The sequence below is a fragment of the Pantherophis guttatus genome, chromosome 4, assembly GCF_059756535.1.
Source record: "Pantherophis guttatus breed Tessera chromosome 4, ASM5975653v1, whole genome shotgun sequence".
Taxonomy (NCBI): Eukaryota; Metazoa; Chordata; class Lepidosauria; order Squamata; family Colubridae; genus Pantherophis; species Pantherophis guttatus.
This window is the reverse complement of record NC_142066.1, coordinates 36,900,746-36,919,087: the sequence shown is the minus strand read 5'-3', so window position 1 is coordinate 36,919,087 and position 18,342 is coordinate 36,900,746. Positions and strand designations below refer to the sequence as shown.

Genomic DNA, 18,342 nt, shown 5'->3' with positions numbered 1-18,342 from the left:
GAACTGGAAAAAATCATGAAATATCATGACCTGGCCATTGAAACTATACAGCTATGGATGAAACATGTAACAGTGATACCCATTGTCATCAGGGCACTTGGTACCATGTCCAAGAATTTTATAAGATTCATTTATTTATTTATAATGCAATTTATATGCCGCCCTATCTCCAAGGACTCAGGGTGGCTCACAATGGTAAAAATGCACAGTTCCTCATTTAAAGACAATATAAAATTAAAATTCCAATTTAAAACAACTTAAAATTCATTAAGAAACCCCCACATCAGTCCAGGCTGCGGAACAACCAGGTCTTCAAATCGCGGCGGAATGAGCGAAGGTCAGGGGCCATCCGGAGCTCCAAAGGAAGTTGGTTCCAGAAGGTGGGTGCGCCCACAGAAAAAGCTCTCCCCCTGGGGGTCACCAGCCGACACTGTCTGGCTGACAGCACCTTGAGGAGGCCCTGTCTGTGGGAACGCACTGGTGATTGGGAATTGTCACTGGCTTCAGGGAGAGTGACAAATATCCCGGGCCTAGGCCATGAAGGGCTTTGTAGGTGATAACAGCATCTTGAACCTCACCCGAAGGGCAACTGGTAACCAATGCAAGTCGCACAGGAGGGGTGTAACATGGGAGTGTCGGGACGCTCCCATCACAACCTGCGCGACCGCATTCTGCACCAGCTGAAGCCTTCGAGTGGTTTTCAAGGGCAGCCCTAGGTAGAGAGCGTTGCAGTAGTCAAGATGGGAGGTGACCAGTGCATGAGTAATGGTGCATAGGGCATCTTGGTCCAAGTAAGGGCGCAACTGGTGCACAAGCCGGACCTGAGCAAATGCCCCCCTGGTCATGGTCATTACATGATCTTCCAGAGACAACTGTGAATCTATGAGGACACCCAAGTTGTGAGCCGTATCCACCGGGGGTAACACCTCACCCCCGATGGTCAATGATGGAATATCTCGATCGGACCAAGTTACATCAACAAATTGCAGCTTCTTGCAATAACACCAGCAGAACTGCAAAGAACTGCATTACTTGGAATATCATTCATCTTAAGAAGGTAGTTGGTTGATACCTAGGACGCTGGCAGCAACTCATATCAACCATTAGCACCAGTCAATTGTATTTGTGACACATTTTTAAATGTCCAGTTGACTGAGTTTCATTTATAATGAATAAAAGAGAATAATAATGATGATGATGATGTTTGTTTATTTAAGTTTCACAATTAATTTGAATTAGGAATTTGAATTTACTGCACCTTTTTTTGGAAAGATTCCATAAAATTGGATTGTCCTTCCTATGTTCACTGGAGGAGCATTATAATTATTATAATTCAAATGGCTTGAAACCTAATATATTTAACACAGTTCATTAATTATTTTCTTTTCTTTATCACCCCCTCAAATGTTTGTATGTGCTTTTCTGTGCATATGTATTTAGTTGAGACTCACATTTCCTCTTTTCTTATGCTTAAAAGTCAACATTTTAAGTGTCTTTTTTCTTTAGTTATTTATGAAACACAACCCCTTAATATCCATAATATTTTAAATTAATCTTTTAGTGAAACAGTGCAAATTAATTCAGTTTTTTTATAAATATCACATAAGATAACATGTAAACAAGATCATTAAGAAATACATATGTTGTAGAATCATATACAGGTTATACAGTTCTCAAGAAGACTCTCATTATATTAGAACACTTATTTATAGATTTGCATTGTTACAGTTCTAAGTACAGAACTGTACTCCTTGCAGATTTTCATCCAACACATTTTATTCTTTAAATGGATTACTATCCTACTGAAACAATATGTTTCTTTTAGCCTTTAAATATATACAAATATAAATATATACATAACCACACAGATGCTATCTGTAAACTGCATGTAAACAAACTCTTTAAAAATGTTCCTTTATCTGTCCTTCAATGCATATTATTCATATATTGTTGATCAAAAATGACTTTCATTGCAATAGGTTCAATGTGAAAAATATTTTCTTATTACCAACAATATTTCTATACAAACATTACTTTTATACAGTTGAAGGATTAAGGCTTAAAGCATGGGGGTTTTTTCCCCTGAAAAATCTCCAGGCAATCAGTTTCCACAGTCCTCGCTTGATATCTTCATTCCTCATGCTATATATCACTGGATTCATGCATGGTGGCACCACACAGTAGGCTATAGCAGCCACTAAATCCATCCAGGATGGAGTCCTGTTGATTGGCCGTAAATAAGCAAAGAGGCCAAAAAAGTAGAACATGGAAACCACAATGAGGTGAGGCAAACAGGTAGAGAAGACCTTTTGCCTAGCTCGTACAGAGGAAATTCTTACTACTGCTTTCAAGATCTGTCCATAAGAATTAACAATGAAAACAAAACAGGCAAAATAGAAACTGGCAGTGAGAACAATAGCCCCAATTTCAATGAAATACATACCAGAGCAGGAGAGCCTGAGAATTTGTGGGATTTCACAAAAGAACTGGTTGATCACATTGGAGCAAAAGGTGCTTGCAAATGTGGCACCAGTGTGCAATATTGCTGTTAGAATGCCACCCATCCAGGCACAGCTTGCCATTTGGATACATCTGTGTCTGTCCATTAAAGTTTCATATTGAAGTGGATAGCAAATAGCAACATAACGATCATAGGACATAACTGTCAGTAGAAAGAATTCAGATGCTGCAAAGAGAACAAAGGAGAACATCTGGGCAGCACAATGAGAATAGAGGATTATTTTTGTTCCCATTAAAGAATTGGCTATGACTTTGGGGATGGTGACTGTGATATATCCCATGTCAACAACTGATAGATTTAGGACAAAAAAATACATTGGGATATGAAGATGAACATTGAGAATTACTATGGCGATGATGAGTAGATTCCCCATCACACATGCAATATAAATTAGAAAAAATACCAAAGCATAGAAATTCTGCCACTCTGGAACATCAAAGAAACCAACAAATACAAAATATGTTACCATGCTTTCATTGGACATTATTTAGGAAAAAGGATATCTTGTATATCATGGATTGGTTTCTTCTCAAAAATCCATTTCAGAGAAGAGGATCAATTGACATTAATAAAATAGAAAAAGAAGTACGATGTGGAAGAGATTGAAATCAGGAAAGCAATACTATGGAGTTTGACTGCTATTTAATCCTTGTTTAGCTGAGAACAAACTGCCTGACCTCAATTGGATTTAGTTGTTAGTGGAAATGTATAAGAAGTGGAAGTAGTCATATCCTTTTGAGATATTTGGAGTTTCTTCCTTGGAGAATTGCATCATGTTGATTATATAAATACACATATGTACATAAAATAAAATAAAATAAAATAGAAACAGATGTACATAAAAGCTGTAATGTCCAGAGGGCAATAAAAATAAAATATCAAAAAAAGTAAAGGTTTGTTTTGTCTGCCAACTGCATCTATATGAACTGCAGACAAGCAGGGTAACCAAGTTTGGCTATTGGACACCTGATTCATAACATTTGACCATGTAAGATGATTGACAAAAAAATCACCTGAAAAGTTTACAGAGGATATCAGCTACAACAAGAATGCTATCTTAAGATAATGAAATCTGTTTTCCCTTCTGTAAGGGAATCCATAAAAAAAAATGTATAGTGTAATGCAGAAGCAGAAATCTTTTGCATGTTATATATTTTGCAGGTAAGGAAGGTACTGTAGATGTTTAAAGAATTACAGGAATAGAGTTTATGTCAGTTCTGTACCAGTATCCCTGGAGGGCACTTTATGACTCATCCCTGATGTAGTTCAATTTATCTAAAGAACTTAGGTAGATGGTTGAACTGTGAACTTAATTCCAACTCCCTACTCAGGTACAATGCTCAGTGGTAAAGTTTATAAATTTATAAATTTCAATATACTCTATTGGCAAGTTGGTTGTGCTAGTGAAATAGGGAGTAATCAATCAATCAATCAATCAATCAATCAATCAATCAGAATAGATCTGGAAGAGAATCTTGGAGGTCTTCTAGTCCAACTCTCTGTTCAAGCAGGAGACCTTATACTAATTCAGATATAAGTAGATGTAGGAGTTGGAGAATAATGTATAGTATGCACTTATTTGAACTCAATGGAAAAAAAGTAAATGCACATATTTACTTTATATATATAATAAAATTAATAGGAGCAATATCAAACCAATTGTGATCAAATATCAACTAAAATAATTAAAGTAAAATAAAGTAAATAATATTAGTGATCCATCTCCAATTGATAGATATTCGTACTTGTAGTTTCGTCATTTTCACTTGTTATTGTTTTGCAGTTGCTAAGTAGTCTGACTCTTTTTGACACCATGGCAATGGTATACATAGCATACCAGCTTCCCTGTCCTCCACTATCTCCCAAAGTTTGTCCAAATTCATATTCATTGCATTGATGTCACTAATTAACCATCTCATCCTCTGCCAATTGCTTCTCCTTTTGCCTTCAATCTTTTCAACATCAGAGTCTTTTCTAATGAGTGCTTTTGGCAGCCAAAGTATTTGATTTTCAGCTCCAGTGTCTAGACTTCAAAAGAACAACCAGGGTTGATTTCCTTCATTTTCAATGCAGCCACACAAAATTTGGCTATTGTATTAGTCATGCTAAGACTAATTCTGTAGATACCCCAGTAATACTAGCAGCCTTTCCGATGAATTCACAGAGGATTCATTTTATGGTCTTTCCACTAATGGAGGAGAATCCAGTTTTGCTTTGTTATCCTAGTAGTTGTTCTCTTACATACTAAGTCAAGCTCATCTTCCCCAACCAGCTACTCTCAAATTGGGTTGGGAATATAATATTTATCATTCCATAAAGCATGTCCTGCTCAATAGTTGCAATTGACAAAGATGGTGGGAATTATAATGAAACGCATTCTGACAAAGGGGCTGCAAAACCCCTTCTACATCACAGCTTAAAATTAAATGAAAGATTAGCTCTTTTCATCAATCAATCAATCAATCAACAAATCATAATTGAGCTGGAAGGGATCTTGGAGCAAAGAAAGAGAAATAGAGTAGGAAACTGAACAAATAGAGAAGGAATCTGAACAATGTGCCAGACATAGGATGGGCAGTGTCAATATCCTTCACAAAATTGGATTTGCAGTTCCACTCACGTCTTTTAACTTTGTCCCTTTACTTAATTTCTTCCACAGTCTTAGTTGCACAGTCTTCCTGTTATCCTGCTGAGTTAGGTTCCAGAGTCTTGAAGAACACTTAATTAACAAGTTCTGGATCAATCAAGGAGCAGTATATTTGTGCCCATCTTCTAACCTTGTGATTGGATATGGGAATTGGAGACAGGAGGATGTAGCACAGCCTAGATAATAGTCAGATAAGAAACAGCTTGGACCAGTGGTGAAATCCAATTTTTTTTACTATCGGCTCTGCGGGTGTGGCTTGGTGAGCGTGGTTGGCTTGGTGGGCATGATTGGCTTGGTGGGCGTGGCTTGGTGGGTGTGGCAGGGGAAGAATACTGCAAAATCCCCATTCCCTTCCCACTCTTTTTATAGTTAAAGAGTCAATTACTCAGTAATTGTTTTGGTGGTATTATATGTTGTTTGCTCCCAGTGCTCTATTGAAATCTTTACAATTTGCTAATAACAAGTGACATCTTCTGTTGAGATCATTGAAGTTTAATCAATTTCCTTTATTTAGATTTGTATTTTAAAAGATGAAATCAAATATCTAAACTGAAATCATATTTCTTGTTTTATGTGGAAGCTTCCAAAGTGCTGTTGTGATCTCTTTGTTTCTCATACTGTAAATGATGGGGTTCATGAAAGGAGGGACCATTGAGTACAACACTGCGAGTAGCAGATCCAAACCTGATGAGGTTCTGAACATTGTCCCCAAACAAGCATAGACTCCAGTAAAGTAGAATAAGCAGAGTACAGCCAAGTGGGGCAGACAAGTTGAAAAGGCTTTTTTCTTTCCTTCCACAGAAGGAATAATAAAAACAGCTCTAAAGATGTACACATAAGAGGTAACTGTGAAACTAAAGCAGCTTACACATATTAACACAGTAAATACAAGGGGTCCAAGTTCAATAAGGTAGGAGGAACTGGAACATGAAAGCTTCAAGAGCTGTGGGATTTCACAGAAGAATTGGTTGATTTTGTTAGAACAGAATGTGATAGTAAAAGTGCAAGCTGTGTTTAGTGATGCATCAAAAAACCCAAAGATCCATGCACTGATGGCCATTTTCAAACAAGCCTCCCGGTTCATTTCTTTCACATAATTCAGTGGATTACATATAGCAACATATCGATCATAAGCCATCAAGGTCAGGAGCAAGAACTCTGATGCTCCTGCCCAAAAAAAGAAGAAGACTTGTGCCATGCATTCATAATATGATATCCTCCTGGTATTCATCACTGAATTAGCCATAGCTTTTGGAACAGTGACTGAAATGAAGCTTAGATCAACAATATTTAAATTAACTAGGAAAAAATACATTGGTGTTTGAAGATGAGGGTTGAGGGTTACAACAGTTATCATAAGAAGGTTTCCAATCAATGCAGCCAGATAGATAAGCAAAAATCCTCCAAATGTTAACATGCGAAGCGCCAGAACATCGGAATATCCTAGGAGCTGGAAATCAGTAATAAAACTTTGATTATCCATTCATTTCTTGTGTAAGCAACCTGTAGAGAGAAAAACTCTTATTGATACTCTGAATTAACTAGAATACAAGGGACAACCAAAATTGTATCTTTACAATTAATGAATAGCTGTAATTTTCTTACTGTATTGATAATACATAATAACCCAAGAGAAGTTTAAAAATCTCTCTGCCCTCTCATGCTTACTTAGAAGCATCAATGAGCCTGAGTGGCGTAGGAGGCTAATGCCTCCTACTAAGGCAGCATTTAACATCCAGCTGCCTGCAATTACTGCGAGTTCAATTCTCACCAGGCTCAAGGTCGACTCAGCCTTCCATCCTTTCTAAGGTGGGTAAAATGAGGACCCGGTTTGTGGGGGCAATAAGCTGATTTTGTATAAAATATACAAAAGTATGAAGGCTATTGCTTAACGCATTGTAAGCCACCCTGAGTCTCCGGAGAAGGGCGGCATATAAAAATAAATAAAAATAAATAAAATCAATGACAAATAGGCAGATATCTGAATTAATAAATTAAGCATCCTCTACTGTCTGATTCTGATGAGGCAAAACATTTTTCTCTTTTGAAAGTGGGAGAGAAAGCATTATCCTTATTAATTAGACATATGCAAAGAAATAATGTCAGACAGATAGATAGATAGATAGATAGATAGATAGATAGATGATAGATAGATAGATAGATAGATAGATAGATAGATAGATAGATAGATAATCTATTTCCCTCCATCTCTCCTTGTTGGAATTTGTCTGCACCCCGCCGCAGGGAGGCGGAGCCAGTAAGATGGTTCCACCCCAGGCGCCTGATGGAACCTGATAGGTTCCAGATGGAGCTTGGGCCATTTCCCGAGGCTCTGGCACACGCCTCGACTGGAGACCTAGTGGCTGCCTGGGATAGGCCGCTGGAGCTCTGGATCGGGTCGTGCCTTTGCGGCCTCTGACCCAGCGCCGATCTCATTTGGCTCCTTGGTTCACTGAGGAGCTAAGGGAGTTGAAGCGCCGGAAAAGACACCTAGAGAGTAGTTGGAGGGCAGTCTTTCTGAATCGGACCGGACACTGGTAAGATCCCATATTAGGAATTACTTAGTGGCGATAAAAGCAGTGAAATGTAGTTATTTTGCTGCTCTTATTGCATCATCAGATAACCGCCCGGCCACTCTGTTTAGGGTGACCCGCTCCCTGCTCCACCAGGAAGCGCGGGAGGACCCTGTGGAGGGTAGAGCCAAAGATTTTGTTCAGTATCTGTATGACAAAATCACTCAGATCCGGGAAGATCTGGACTCCGACTGGGTAGTCTCAGGGGGAAGGACTGGGGCAGGTCTTGAGAATGTTATCTGGGATGAGTTTGATCCTGTGACCCCTGAGGACGTGGACAGGATTCTGGACAAACTGAACGCGACCACTTGTTTATTGGACCCGTATCCCTCCTGGTTAGTGCTGGCTTCCTGGGAGGTGATGCGAGGCTGGCTCCAGGAGATTATAAATGCTTCGTTGGGTGAGGGTGACTTCCCCGCCACCTTGAAAGAGGCGGTGGTGAGGCCACTCCTCAAGAAGCCTTCCCTGGACCCGGCAATGTTGGTTAATTATTGTCCGGTCTCCAACCTTCATTTTGTGGTGAAGGTTGTCGAGAGTGTGGTTGCGCAACAGCTTCCCCAGCAACCTGGATGAGACGACGTATCTGGATCCATTCCAGTCGGGTTTCAGGCCCGGGTACAACACGGAAATGGCATTGGTCGCATTGGTTGATGATCTCTGGAGGGCTCGGGACAGGGGGTGCTCCTCTATCCTGGTCCTGTTAGACCTCTCAGTGGCTTTTGATACCATCGACCATGGTATCATGCTGCACCAGTTGGAAGAGTTAGGGGAGGGAGGCACTATACTACGGTGGTTCTCCTCCTTTCTCTCTGGCCAGTTGCAGTCTGTGTTGGCAGGGGGGGCAGAGGTCAACCCCGAGGCCCCTCATATGTGGGATGCCACAAGGTCGGTCCTCTCACCCCTTTTGTTCAACATTTATGTAAAGCCGCTGGGCAAGATCATCCATGGTTTCGGGGTGAAGTACCACCAGTACGCTGATGACACCCAGCTGTACATCTCCACCCCGGACCACCCCAACGATGCCCTTGAAGTGATGTCTTGGTGTCTGGAGGCCATGCGGATCTGGATAGGGAGGAACAGGCTCAGGCTCAACCCATCCAAGATCGGGTGGCTGTGGTTTCTGACATCCTGATATAGTCAGTTGATGCCATCGCTGACTATTGGGGGTGAATCGCTGGCCCCCATGGAGAGGGCTCGTAACTTGGGCATCCTCCTGGATTCACGGCTGTCTTTAGAAGAGCACTTGACGGCCGTGACCGGGAGGATCTTTCATCAGGTTCGCTTGATTTGCCAGTTGTGTCCCTTTCTGGATCGGGACTCCCTACACACAGTCAGTCATGCCCTCATCACCTCCCGCCTGGACTATTGTAACACTCTCTACATGGGGCTCCCCTTGAGGAGCACCCGGAGGCTCCAACTGGTGCAGAGTGCGGCCACACGGGTGGTTATGGGAACAACATGGTGCCCCCATATGACACCTCTCCTGCGCGAGCTGCACTGGCTCCCAGTGGTCTTCCGGTGCACTTCAAGGTTTTGGTTACCACCTTTAGAGCGCTCCATGGCTTAGGACCTGGCTACTTACGGGACCACCTACTACCACAAACAGCCTCCCACCGGCTGGTACGCTCTCATAGAGAGGGGCTCCTCCAGGTGCCATCAGCTAAACAATGTCGACTGGCAGCCCCTAGGGGGAGGGCCTTCTCTGTGGGGGCACCTACTATCTGGAACGAGCTCCCCCTGGAGATATGGAGGATCCCAGATCTGTGCACTTTTCGCCGTGCTTTGAAGACACTCTTATTCCAGCAGGCCAGCCTGGCCTAATTTTCTCCCCTTCTTTTAAATTTTTAAATTGAAATTGTAATTTGTTTTAAATTATTGGGAATTTTAATTGTCTCGGGCAAAATTATTTAATTTGATTTTAATTATGTTTTTTTAACTTTTGTATTTATGTGTTTTATTTTGTGCCTGTTCACCGCCCTGAGTCCTTCAGGAATAGGGCAGTATACAAATTTAATAAAATGAAAATGAAAAATGAAATGTCTGTCTTACTTCCTGCCTGCTTGCCTGCTGCCTGCCTGCCTATCTGTCTATCAGATAGATAGATAGATAGATAGATGATAGATAGATAGATAGATAGATAGATAGATAGATAGATAGGCAGGCAGTAAGACAGACAAATTCCAACAAGGAGAGATGGAGATAGTGTTACGACAGCTAACATTGTAATGTTCTGATTTAACCAAAACAATGAGCAAAATATCAAGCTAAATGCACAGGAACATTTATGCTTAAGCTTGTATTACATAATTGTTGAGCTAGAGGAAGTAGCAAAAGAAGACAAGTCTCCATCCTGAGCTTTTTCTCATAGCATGTTAAATGTTACCTGAGTTGAGGGTCCCATCACCTGATACTATATTGTCAATCATTTTTTAAATAATATCACTTTATATACCATGTGGTTTTCTTGGTAAAATACAGAAGTGATTTATTATTCCTTTTCCCATGCCATTTGAAATTATTATTGTCACTAAAGTAAATTTCCACTTTGAACATATTCTATTGCTGCTCTCCAATCTGTGCCTACTTACTTTAGCTGGGCAACTGGGAATGTGTTCAAACTTGGTATAACTATGCTAACTTAAATATGCATGGTTTATACCCACAGTATTTTAGTTATTTATTTAATTTTCTCCTACTTTTATTATTTTTAATAAATAATTCAATGCATACTTTCCTTCTCCTATTTTCTCCACAGAAACAGCCCTGTGAAGCAGAGGGAGAGAGACAGGGAGGGGGAGGGGGAGGGGGAGGGAGGGAGGGAGACTACCCCATCCAACCAGCTTTCATATCTAAGTAGGACTAGAATTTACAGCCTTCCATGTTATAGCCTAGTGCCTTAACCTACAAGCCAAACTGGTTGTCTTCATACTTCATTCATCTCTTCTAAATACACACACACACTCTCTCTCCATCCCACAGTGACACAAGACTTAAGTGGAACAAACACAATTAGGTTCTCTGGGAGAAAAATGTGTCTAGATATTAAAACTTCTCAGTGATATCAGTTGATGTACCTGCTAATCATTTTGCTTAGGCCAATTCTTTACATTAACAGATCACATTTTTTTTAACCTATTTCATTATTCTTATATACTTAGTGCATCAGGAAGTAATATAAAGAACTTTTTAAAAGCATCCAGTATCACTAACATTAATTTTTTCCTTATACTCTCTTATTATCAAGCTGAACCTCTTGTAAGCTTAGGTTGCTCCAAACTTTAATTCAAAATGAGCAAAATCAAGTTAGAAGTTTTGGGCATCCCTTAAACAAACCAAGTTCCTACATATGTAAAGCTTTTTTAATTAATGTGAGAAAAAATTAAATACCTTTGAGAAATCTGTTTCACCTATGCAGTTCTGCAAGATTAATTCCTCTTCCTTTTTTTCAAAGGATTGTTTGCTTTAGATTCTGCTTATGGTCAAGCATAATTGATTAACTGCTTGATTAGATAATTCACATATAAAATTAGATTGACATTTTTTAAAAAATGGTCCAACAGACATTTACAACTTTAATATATTTCAAAATGTAGACAAAGACTTCATACTTACTGGACTGGAATTAACTTTCTCTCTTGAAAGTTAATTAATTCTGTAACATGCATAACCTTATCTATTGTTTTTATCTGTGTTCCATTCTCAAGAAAATGTTATATCCAAGCCTGTCATGGTAAAGGGATTTGTTTCTTCTTTCAGACACGAAGATCAGTAGAAGAATATTTATTTGAGAGGATTTTCTAAGTTTCTTTTCTAATTATGTTAAATGACTTTTTCCCTGGACATCATAGTTCAATTTGTTTTATAATCACTAGAGAATCCTTGATGCTCTTTGAGCTTGATTGTTTCCTTGTAGAAACAATCCATACTAGGTAACATTATCAAATGTATATACTCATTTATATTCTAATGATTTGTCTGATAGTGTTGGTTGGAATGGTCTTGGAGGTTCTTTTGTGGACTTTTCACTATTAGCTTGTTTGGCAGTTCCTTGATTGGGGTATTGTTTACTTCTTGGATGTTGGTCTGATGTTACTCTTGGAGTTAATCTATCCTCATCTGGGTGTTGATTACTGATGGGGAGGTGTTTTGGTGTTTTTGTTCCCTTGTTGGCTGAAGCAAAACAAGCCAGCAATCAATATGTAATATTGCATCCTTTGCCAATAAGAGTGCCTGTTCCAGTTATGGACATGAGTGAAGGACATATATTGCATAAAATTTAATTTATAAAATAGCTACATATTGTATGGTCACCTGCTTTTAAACTTAACATATCTGAAAAGGGGACAGCTTGGAAGGGCAGTTCTAAGTATCCCACAGTTTACCCATATTACATTACTGTTGCAGAAAGTGTACTGACTCCGAGGTTCCTTCCAAATGCTTGTTATTCCCTTCAAACTCCAGAGGATACATGCTCACCATTCCATATTAGATAGAGTGAGTGCTGGTAGCCCTCTTTTAAATAATTTTATCTGGCAGACCCAAGAAGTGGGCCTTCTCCATAGCAGCATCTTATATAAGGAACAGCCTCCAGTGCTGAAATTCAAAGGGCTCCTACCTTGATGGCCATGTGAAATACTTGAATAAACATTAAATAAAAGATGCATGCAATTGCAGGATTTAAAAAAGGGAATCTGGAGAATTTCTTCCTTGTGGGATTGTATGACATTAGCAGATGTTTATTTTTTGGGAGGAGGAGGAGGAGAGAAGGTAGTCCTGCAAGTAACTTGGTATTATATCATGTAGGTCTTTAAAAGTGAAAACAGCTTGTACAGCTTATACAGTTGTATTGCAACATGGGTGGAATGAACTGCACACATAATTACCTGTACCATTGTATTCTGGGTCAATTGAAGCTTATGAATGGTCCTCAAAGGCAATTTCATGTAGAGCAGGTTGCAACCAGAAAGTGTCTAAAGTATGACAGTATAAGGTATGTTTATGCCCATGAACAAGGCCTCCTAGTATAAAAATGGGAACAACTAGTCAACTATTTTCCTCTTACCTACACTATTTGGAACCAGGTCTGGAGGAAGGGAAAAATCATTGCACAATAATTCTCCTTGCATTCCCAATCCCCTAAATTGGTTTAATGTCAATGGTAAAGAAGGCTGCTAAGAAATCAAGCATTACCCCATCCCAGGCTTGCCACAAGTCATTGACAAATATGACCAAAGCTGCCATAGTAATGTACTATCATCTGAAAAAGTTTCTGATAATCCATTTCCTCCATGACCTTCTGAATGCAAGTCTAGTGTAAATTGTTTGTTTTATATTTCTTTATAATGGTTCAAATTATATTGTATATGATAAGGATAATGATGACAATGATAATGATGGTGGTGGTGGTGGTGGTGATGATGATATATGCTATAGTTCCATTGAGAAGAAAAAATAGAAAAGGGAACTGAACAATGGACCATGAAGTGGGTTGACAAATGCCAGCTTCCTTCAATGAGCTGGATGTTCAGGTTTAATTTAATGTTTCCTTGATGTTAAATCTCAGTCACTTCAGTAGGCAGCTTCCTTAAATCTTAGCTAAACAGTTTTCTTGACTCAATGTTGAGCTGGGTTCTAGAATCTAGGAGAACACTTTACCATCCAAGTCCAGAACACAGGCCACAGTAGTCGGAATTATAATGTCAACACAGTGTGGGAGGGGGAAGTCTGAAATGTCAGACTAGACAACAATGACAGACCATCCCATGGGAACTAAGGTCATCTCAACAGGTGCTGGCCAGAAACTGAGGGGACTTGCCAAGGAGATGCCAGAAAACCTAAGTGGACAATGTGATCTGTAACCATGACAGAGAGAATTATCTATTCTTTAATTATACTGAAACCATGGGAAATATTTACAGCTGGTTTTGTTTTCATCTGTGTCAAAATGATGTACTCAATAATACAATTCTTTGAGAAAGCTGAAAGTCTCGGAGTGCTGAATTGGTTGGGTTCATTAGTCAGAACCTTGACATTTACATATGATGGTTTCAGGAATTAAAATTTTGGAGGAGTCTGGAACATATTCTTTTTCTTTTAGACGTCTAGTATATTTCCCATAATATATTTCCCATAATTTATTTACTATATTATATACTTTCCTTTCCTTGGTCATCCCCATAGCATCTTTATATATATTTGGGTGTATACAGTATTTGGGTGTATACAGTATATATTTGGTTAAATGTAACATTTCCATTTTCTCCTCAAAATTAAAATATATTTTAATGTCTTTAAAATGGAAAAAATAAATTAAAATCTATTTGTTTTCTAATTAATAATAATGTAGTGCAATTGTTTATACAGTTAAATCTAAATCAAATTATATAGATAAGCATTATAGTTGAACACTATTTTAATTTGTCCAATCAAGTATACCATAAATATATCAACTATATATATTATGATCATAGATACATCTCAAGATACATATATAATATAATAACTAATAAAAGGGCATAAGTCATCACATCCAAAACTCAACAGCACTTTTTCATATGGCTGTTGACAAAAAATAGGATTGCCAACATGATCACCAACGTCTGATGATGGACATGGCACAAGAAGAAGAAGAAGTCATCACATATACAATAAAGTACAAACATATATTCAGGTATTAATTCATCAAGCTATACTGTAACTCTACTGTTCAGTTCGATAGTATAACTAAATGTTTTTAAAAATTTTCTTGTCTGAGAATAGCTGCTACAAATAGAATAAATCTGAGGGCCTGTGATTATTTGTTAGCTGTTGGGATATAAAGCAGAGACAAGTGCCTAAATAAAGTTCACAGCAAAGGAGTTGAATTTCCCATTTGTGACTAGTATGTTTCACGCAAAAAGTCTATAATGCATTTCCTAGCTGTAATATATGTACGTATCATCTGATCAAAGAGTTCAATATAGCCATACCAGCAAGTTCCATCATCTTCACCAGCCATTCCTCCATTATGTGTTGTGTGTTGTGATGCATCTTTGTGCATACAATAATCTTGCTGCAGTTATCATATATAAAAATAAAGTTCTATGACATGTTTCCATTAATCACAAAACAAAGACTTCTCATTTAAATTGTATATTTATATTTACAATCCACTGAATCAGCATATATCTTTGCATACAGAACTTTTTATATGTCCACCAAATACAATAAAGTCTCCCTTCTAGTAATTTACATTTTCAGGTTCTCTGGTGATATGTACCAATAGTACATTGCTTTATTAAAATTCTCCTTAGATTGTAATATAACGTAAATGGCATTGTGTCTGATTTCATTATACCATTTGAGAATATGATTTGTTTCCATGCATAAGTATCATATTTATAAATATCAAATTTCACATTTAAACATTTTCCACAATGCAATTTTAATCTCTCTGTTCCTCATAGTGTAGATAATCGGATTCATTAAAGGAGGAATCACAGAATATAATACAGCAATTACAACATCAACATCTGAAGGAGAGTCCAAAGTAAGCGTTAAGTAAACAATACTTCCAGTGCTTATTAACAAGGAAACAACAATAAGATGGGGAAAAGTTGAGAAGGCCTTATTTCGTCCTTGTGAAGTAGGAATTGTAAGCACAGATTTGAAAATCTGCACATATGAAATAATTATGAAACCAAAGCAACCCAGAAAAATACATGCACTGAATACAATAACTTCAACTTCAATAAGATATGCATTATCACAGGATACTTTCAGAAGTTGTGGGATTTCACAGAAGAACTGGTTGAGAACATTGGAACAACAGTTAATTGCAAAGGTGCTACAAGTATGCCAGGCTGAAAAAAGACCAGCTATCCATGCAATGGCTGCCAGCTGAAGATAAGTTTTTGTGTCCATTATGCTTTCATAGTGTAAGGGATCACAGATAGCAATGTATCTATTATATGCCATGGCCGTGAGTAGGAAAAAATCTGATAATATGAAGAAGAATAAAGGAAATTCTTGTGTGATGCACCCATAGTAGGAAATTTCCCTGGAATTCAAAAAAGCATTTATCATGGCTTTGGGAATAATGACAGAAATAGACCCAAGACCCATAACTGATAAATTAATTAAGAAAAAGTACATGGGTGTATGGAGTTGATGATGGAAGGACACTGTTGAGCTAATAAGAAAATTTGCAATCAAAGCTGCTAAGTAGATCACTAGGAAAAAAAAGAAAGAAAAATAGTACATTTTGTTCAAACTGCTGAGAAAAATCCAGGAGAAGAAAAACATTGATGTCACTTACATTAGACATTTTCTTCCTGGAGACTGTTTACTGCATTTCTGTAGAAAGAATACAAATTATTTAACTCATAAAGCAATAAACTTTGTATCATGAATAGTAATGGGACTTTTAATTAATATTGGAATAAAAATGTAAATATTTGCAAACAGTTTGATCATACATTTTTATCATAATAAGACTATTAAATCATGTGGATGGTGCTGGTTAGATATGTTGACATATTAATTTGGGTTCTTAAATTAAATTAAAGAGACTCGTTAAGGCGTTTTCTTGCTAGAGAAGAAATATCAAGCGTTACTCTATCTCCCAATCAAGGTCAATTCAATCTATAAAGATATTTTAGGAATAATTTAACTCAAAACAGTTTCTAATTCCTAAATGACGCCTCTCCATCCAAAATAATAACAGAAAAGTGATTTCAATGAAGTATTACCTTTTGCGATAGTTGGTAAATGAAAACTGTTATGGTTTTGAGTAGCTATGGTACCTTTTGGTGTGGATCCAGAGAAAATAAAGTAACTCAGTGAATGGTTTCTGGTTAACTGTACTTCTGGTTAATCAGAACATCTCTGAGCTTGGAAGATAAACATAGCTAAGAACATAAAATAATAAGGTTGGAAGGTATGATGGAGGTTTTTTAGTCCAACTCCTGCTCAAGCAGGACACCCTATACCATTCCAGACAAAGGTTTTTTCCACCTCTTCTTGAGGACCTTTGGTGTTGGAGCTCCCACAACTTGGGAGCTAAAGGCAAGCTGTTCCACTGATTAATTGTTCTGTCAGGAAGTATCTTAGTTCTAGGTCGAATCTCAACTGCTTTACAGCATCACACCAATCTAAAGGTCCCATCTACCAAATAGAGAATCCCTACTAATTAGAATGTGTATTGTTAAATGTGAGGGGAGGAATTTTACTTTACTTAGGCTATGTTGGAGATCTTCCAGAATTTTTCAGATTCTGAACTAGACTAGAAAATTCATAGGGAAAGAAAGTAGTAGTTTTGTTTCATATGACCTCACCCCATTCCTAAGAGGTCTGTAAGGGGCATGCATAAGCCCACCAACGTGCCTACCATCCCTATCCTACTGTCCCCATTTATTCGTATCCTTATCCTGTATTCATAATCATGTTTATACTTATATCTGTTATCTTATGTATTTGACAAATCTATATAAATAAAAATGTAAATGTCCATTTGTACATAACTGCACATCTCCAAAAGTTCTTCACCAATTGCTTTCAAATTTTGACACAATGTTGCATTCGACTATGAGCGTGTTTCTATATACCTAAATTATATACATGTCACACCTGTGACAGGTAAAAATATGAAAAACATTGGAAAACATTGAAAGACATTGACAAACATTGACAAACATTGAAAAACAGCGCCATCTGCTGGACGTAAAACCAACATGGCAGCCTCCCAGCCCTGATTATGCTCAACAGATTTCTGCTCCTTATACTTAGACTCTCTATATTGCTTCTAAGAAACTGCGCATTTGGAAGGCAGAGACGTCTGAGGCCATATCCTGCCACCAGGCTCGGCAGATAGGCAGCCGGTTCCCCACCAGGAAGCCCTCACAGCTGGCACTTCCAGGGTTGGGTGGGGCCCACCCAAGCGTGTCTCTGACCTCCCCCTCCCCCAGCCGTTCCACGAACTAGCCCCGCCCACCGCTGCTGCCCATCCCCCTCGCCAGCCGCTCTCAGGGCTCCCTCCAAAGAACACCTGGCAATGAGGATGACTGGGTCCACCGAGCAGGAACCCTCCATCCCTCGCCTGGCCCGAATTGTGCCTGGCCCAGTACTACCATGGGCCCCGAGGTCAGAAAGACCAGCCGCTAATCGGTGTTATGCGAATCCAGTCAGTGAGCAGGAGATGGAAGCAACTGGAGCCTCGGAGTCACCTTTGACCAGCACTGCCTTTGATTCCCAGGTGGGCACTCTGGCAGTTCACAGAGCCTACACAAAAATTTTGGCCTCTGGCAGAAAAGGGGCTCCAGGGAGGCTTTGAGGGGTGGAAACGGGCAGGAGGGAGGATAGCCGGGCCTCCTTCATTTTGGCTGGAAGAGCAGGAAATTTAATCATTCCCCTGCCCTTGGCAGGCAGAGGAGGAGAACTGCGCAGCAGGGGTCCAGTGGGGTGTGCATGGCTCCTGGCTTTGCCACTTTCTTCCTTTGGGTGGGAAGCCCCAAACCAGCCTCGAACCCCCGCCACACCCCCTCCCTCCCTTCCCTTCCCTGCTATGTGTCTCCCCGTCAAGCCCCCAGAGAACATCTATGTAGGGAGGATGGGGGGGACGAGTT

The 18,342-nt window shown here is 39.0% G+C and overlaps 2 protein-coding genes and 1 pseudogene across 2 annotated transcripts; all 3 read right to left on the bottom strand.

Moving 5' to 3' along the window:
* Positions 1–2,036: 2,036 nt before the first annotated feature.
* On the bottom strand, positions 2,037–3,005 carry LOC148114018 (olfactory receptor 14I1-like). Its single transcript, XM_087893617.1, has one exon. The coding sequence runs from the start codon at positions 3,003–3,005 to the stop codon at positions 2,037–2,039; it is 969 nt and encodes a 322-aa protein (XP_087749743.1).
* Positions 3,006–5,712: 2,707 nt separating this feature from the next.
* On the bottom strand, positions 5,713–6,651 carry LOC148114017 (olfactory receptor 14I1-like). The gene has a single exon (XM_087893616.1). It carries the CDS (start codon positions 6,649–6,651, stop codon positions 5,713–5,715), a length of 939 nt encoding a protein of 312 aa, XP_087749742.1.
* An 8,476-nt stretch (positions 6,652–15,127) lies between these two features.
* On the bottom strand, positions 15,128–16,046 carry LOC117668723 (olfactory receptor 14A16-like; annotated as a pseudogene).
* Positions 16,047–18,342: the final 2,296 nt, after the last annotated feature.

Bases quoted from the DNA above. Each gene is read 5' to 3' on its own strand.
- LOC148114018 (XM_087893617.1), bottom strand. From the start codon at position 3,005: ATGTCCAATGAAAGCATGGTAACATATTTTGTATTTGTTGGTTTCTTT.
- LOC148114017 (XM_087893616.1), bottom strand. From the start codon at position 6,651: ATGGATAATCAAAGTTTTATTACTGATTTCCAGCTCCTAGGATATTCC.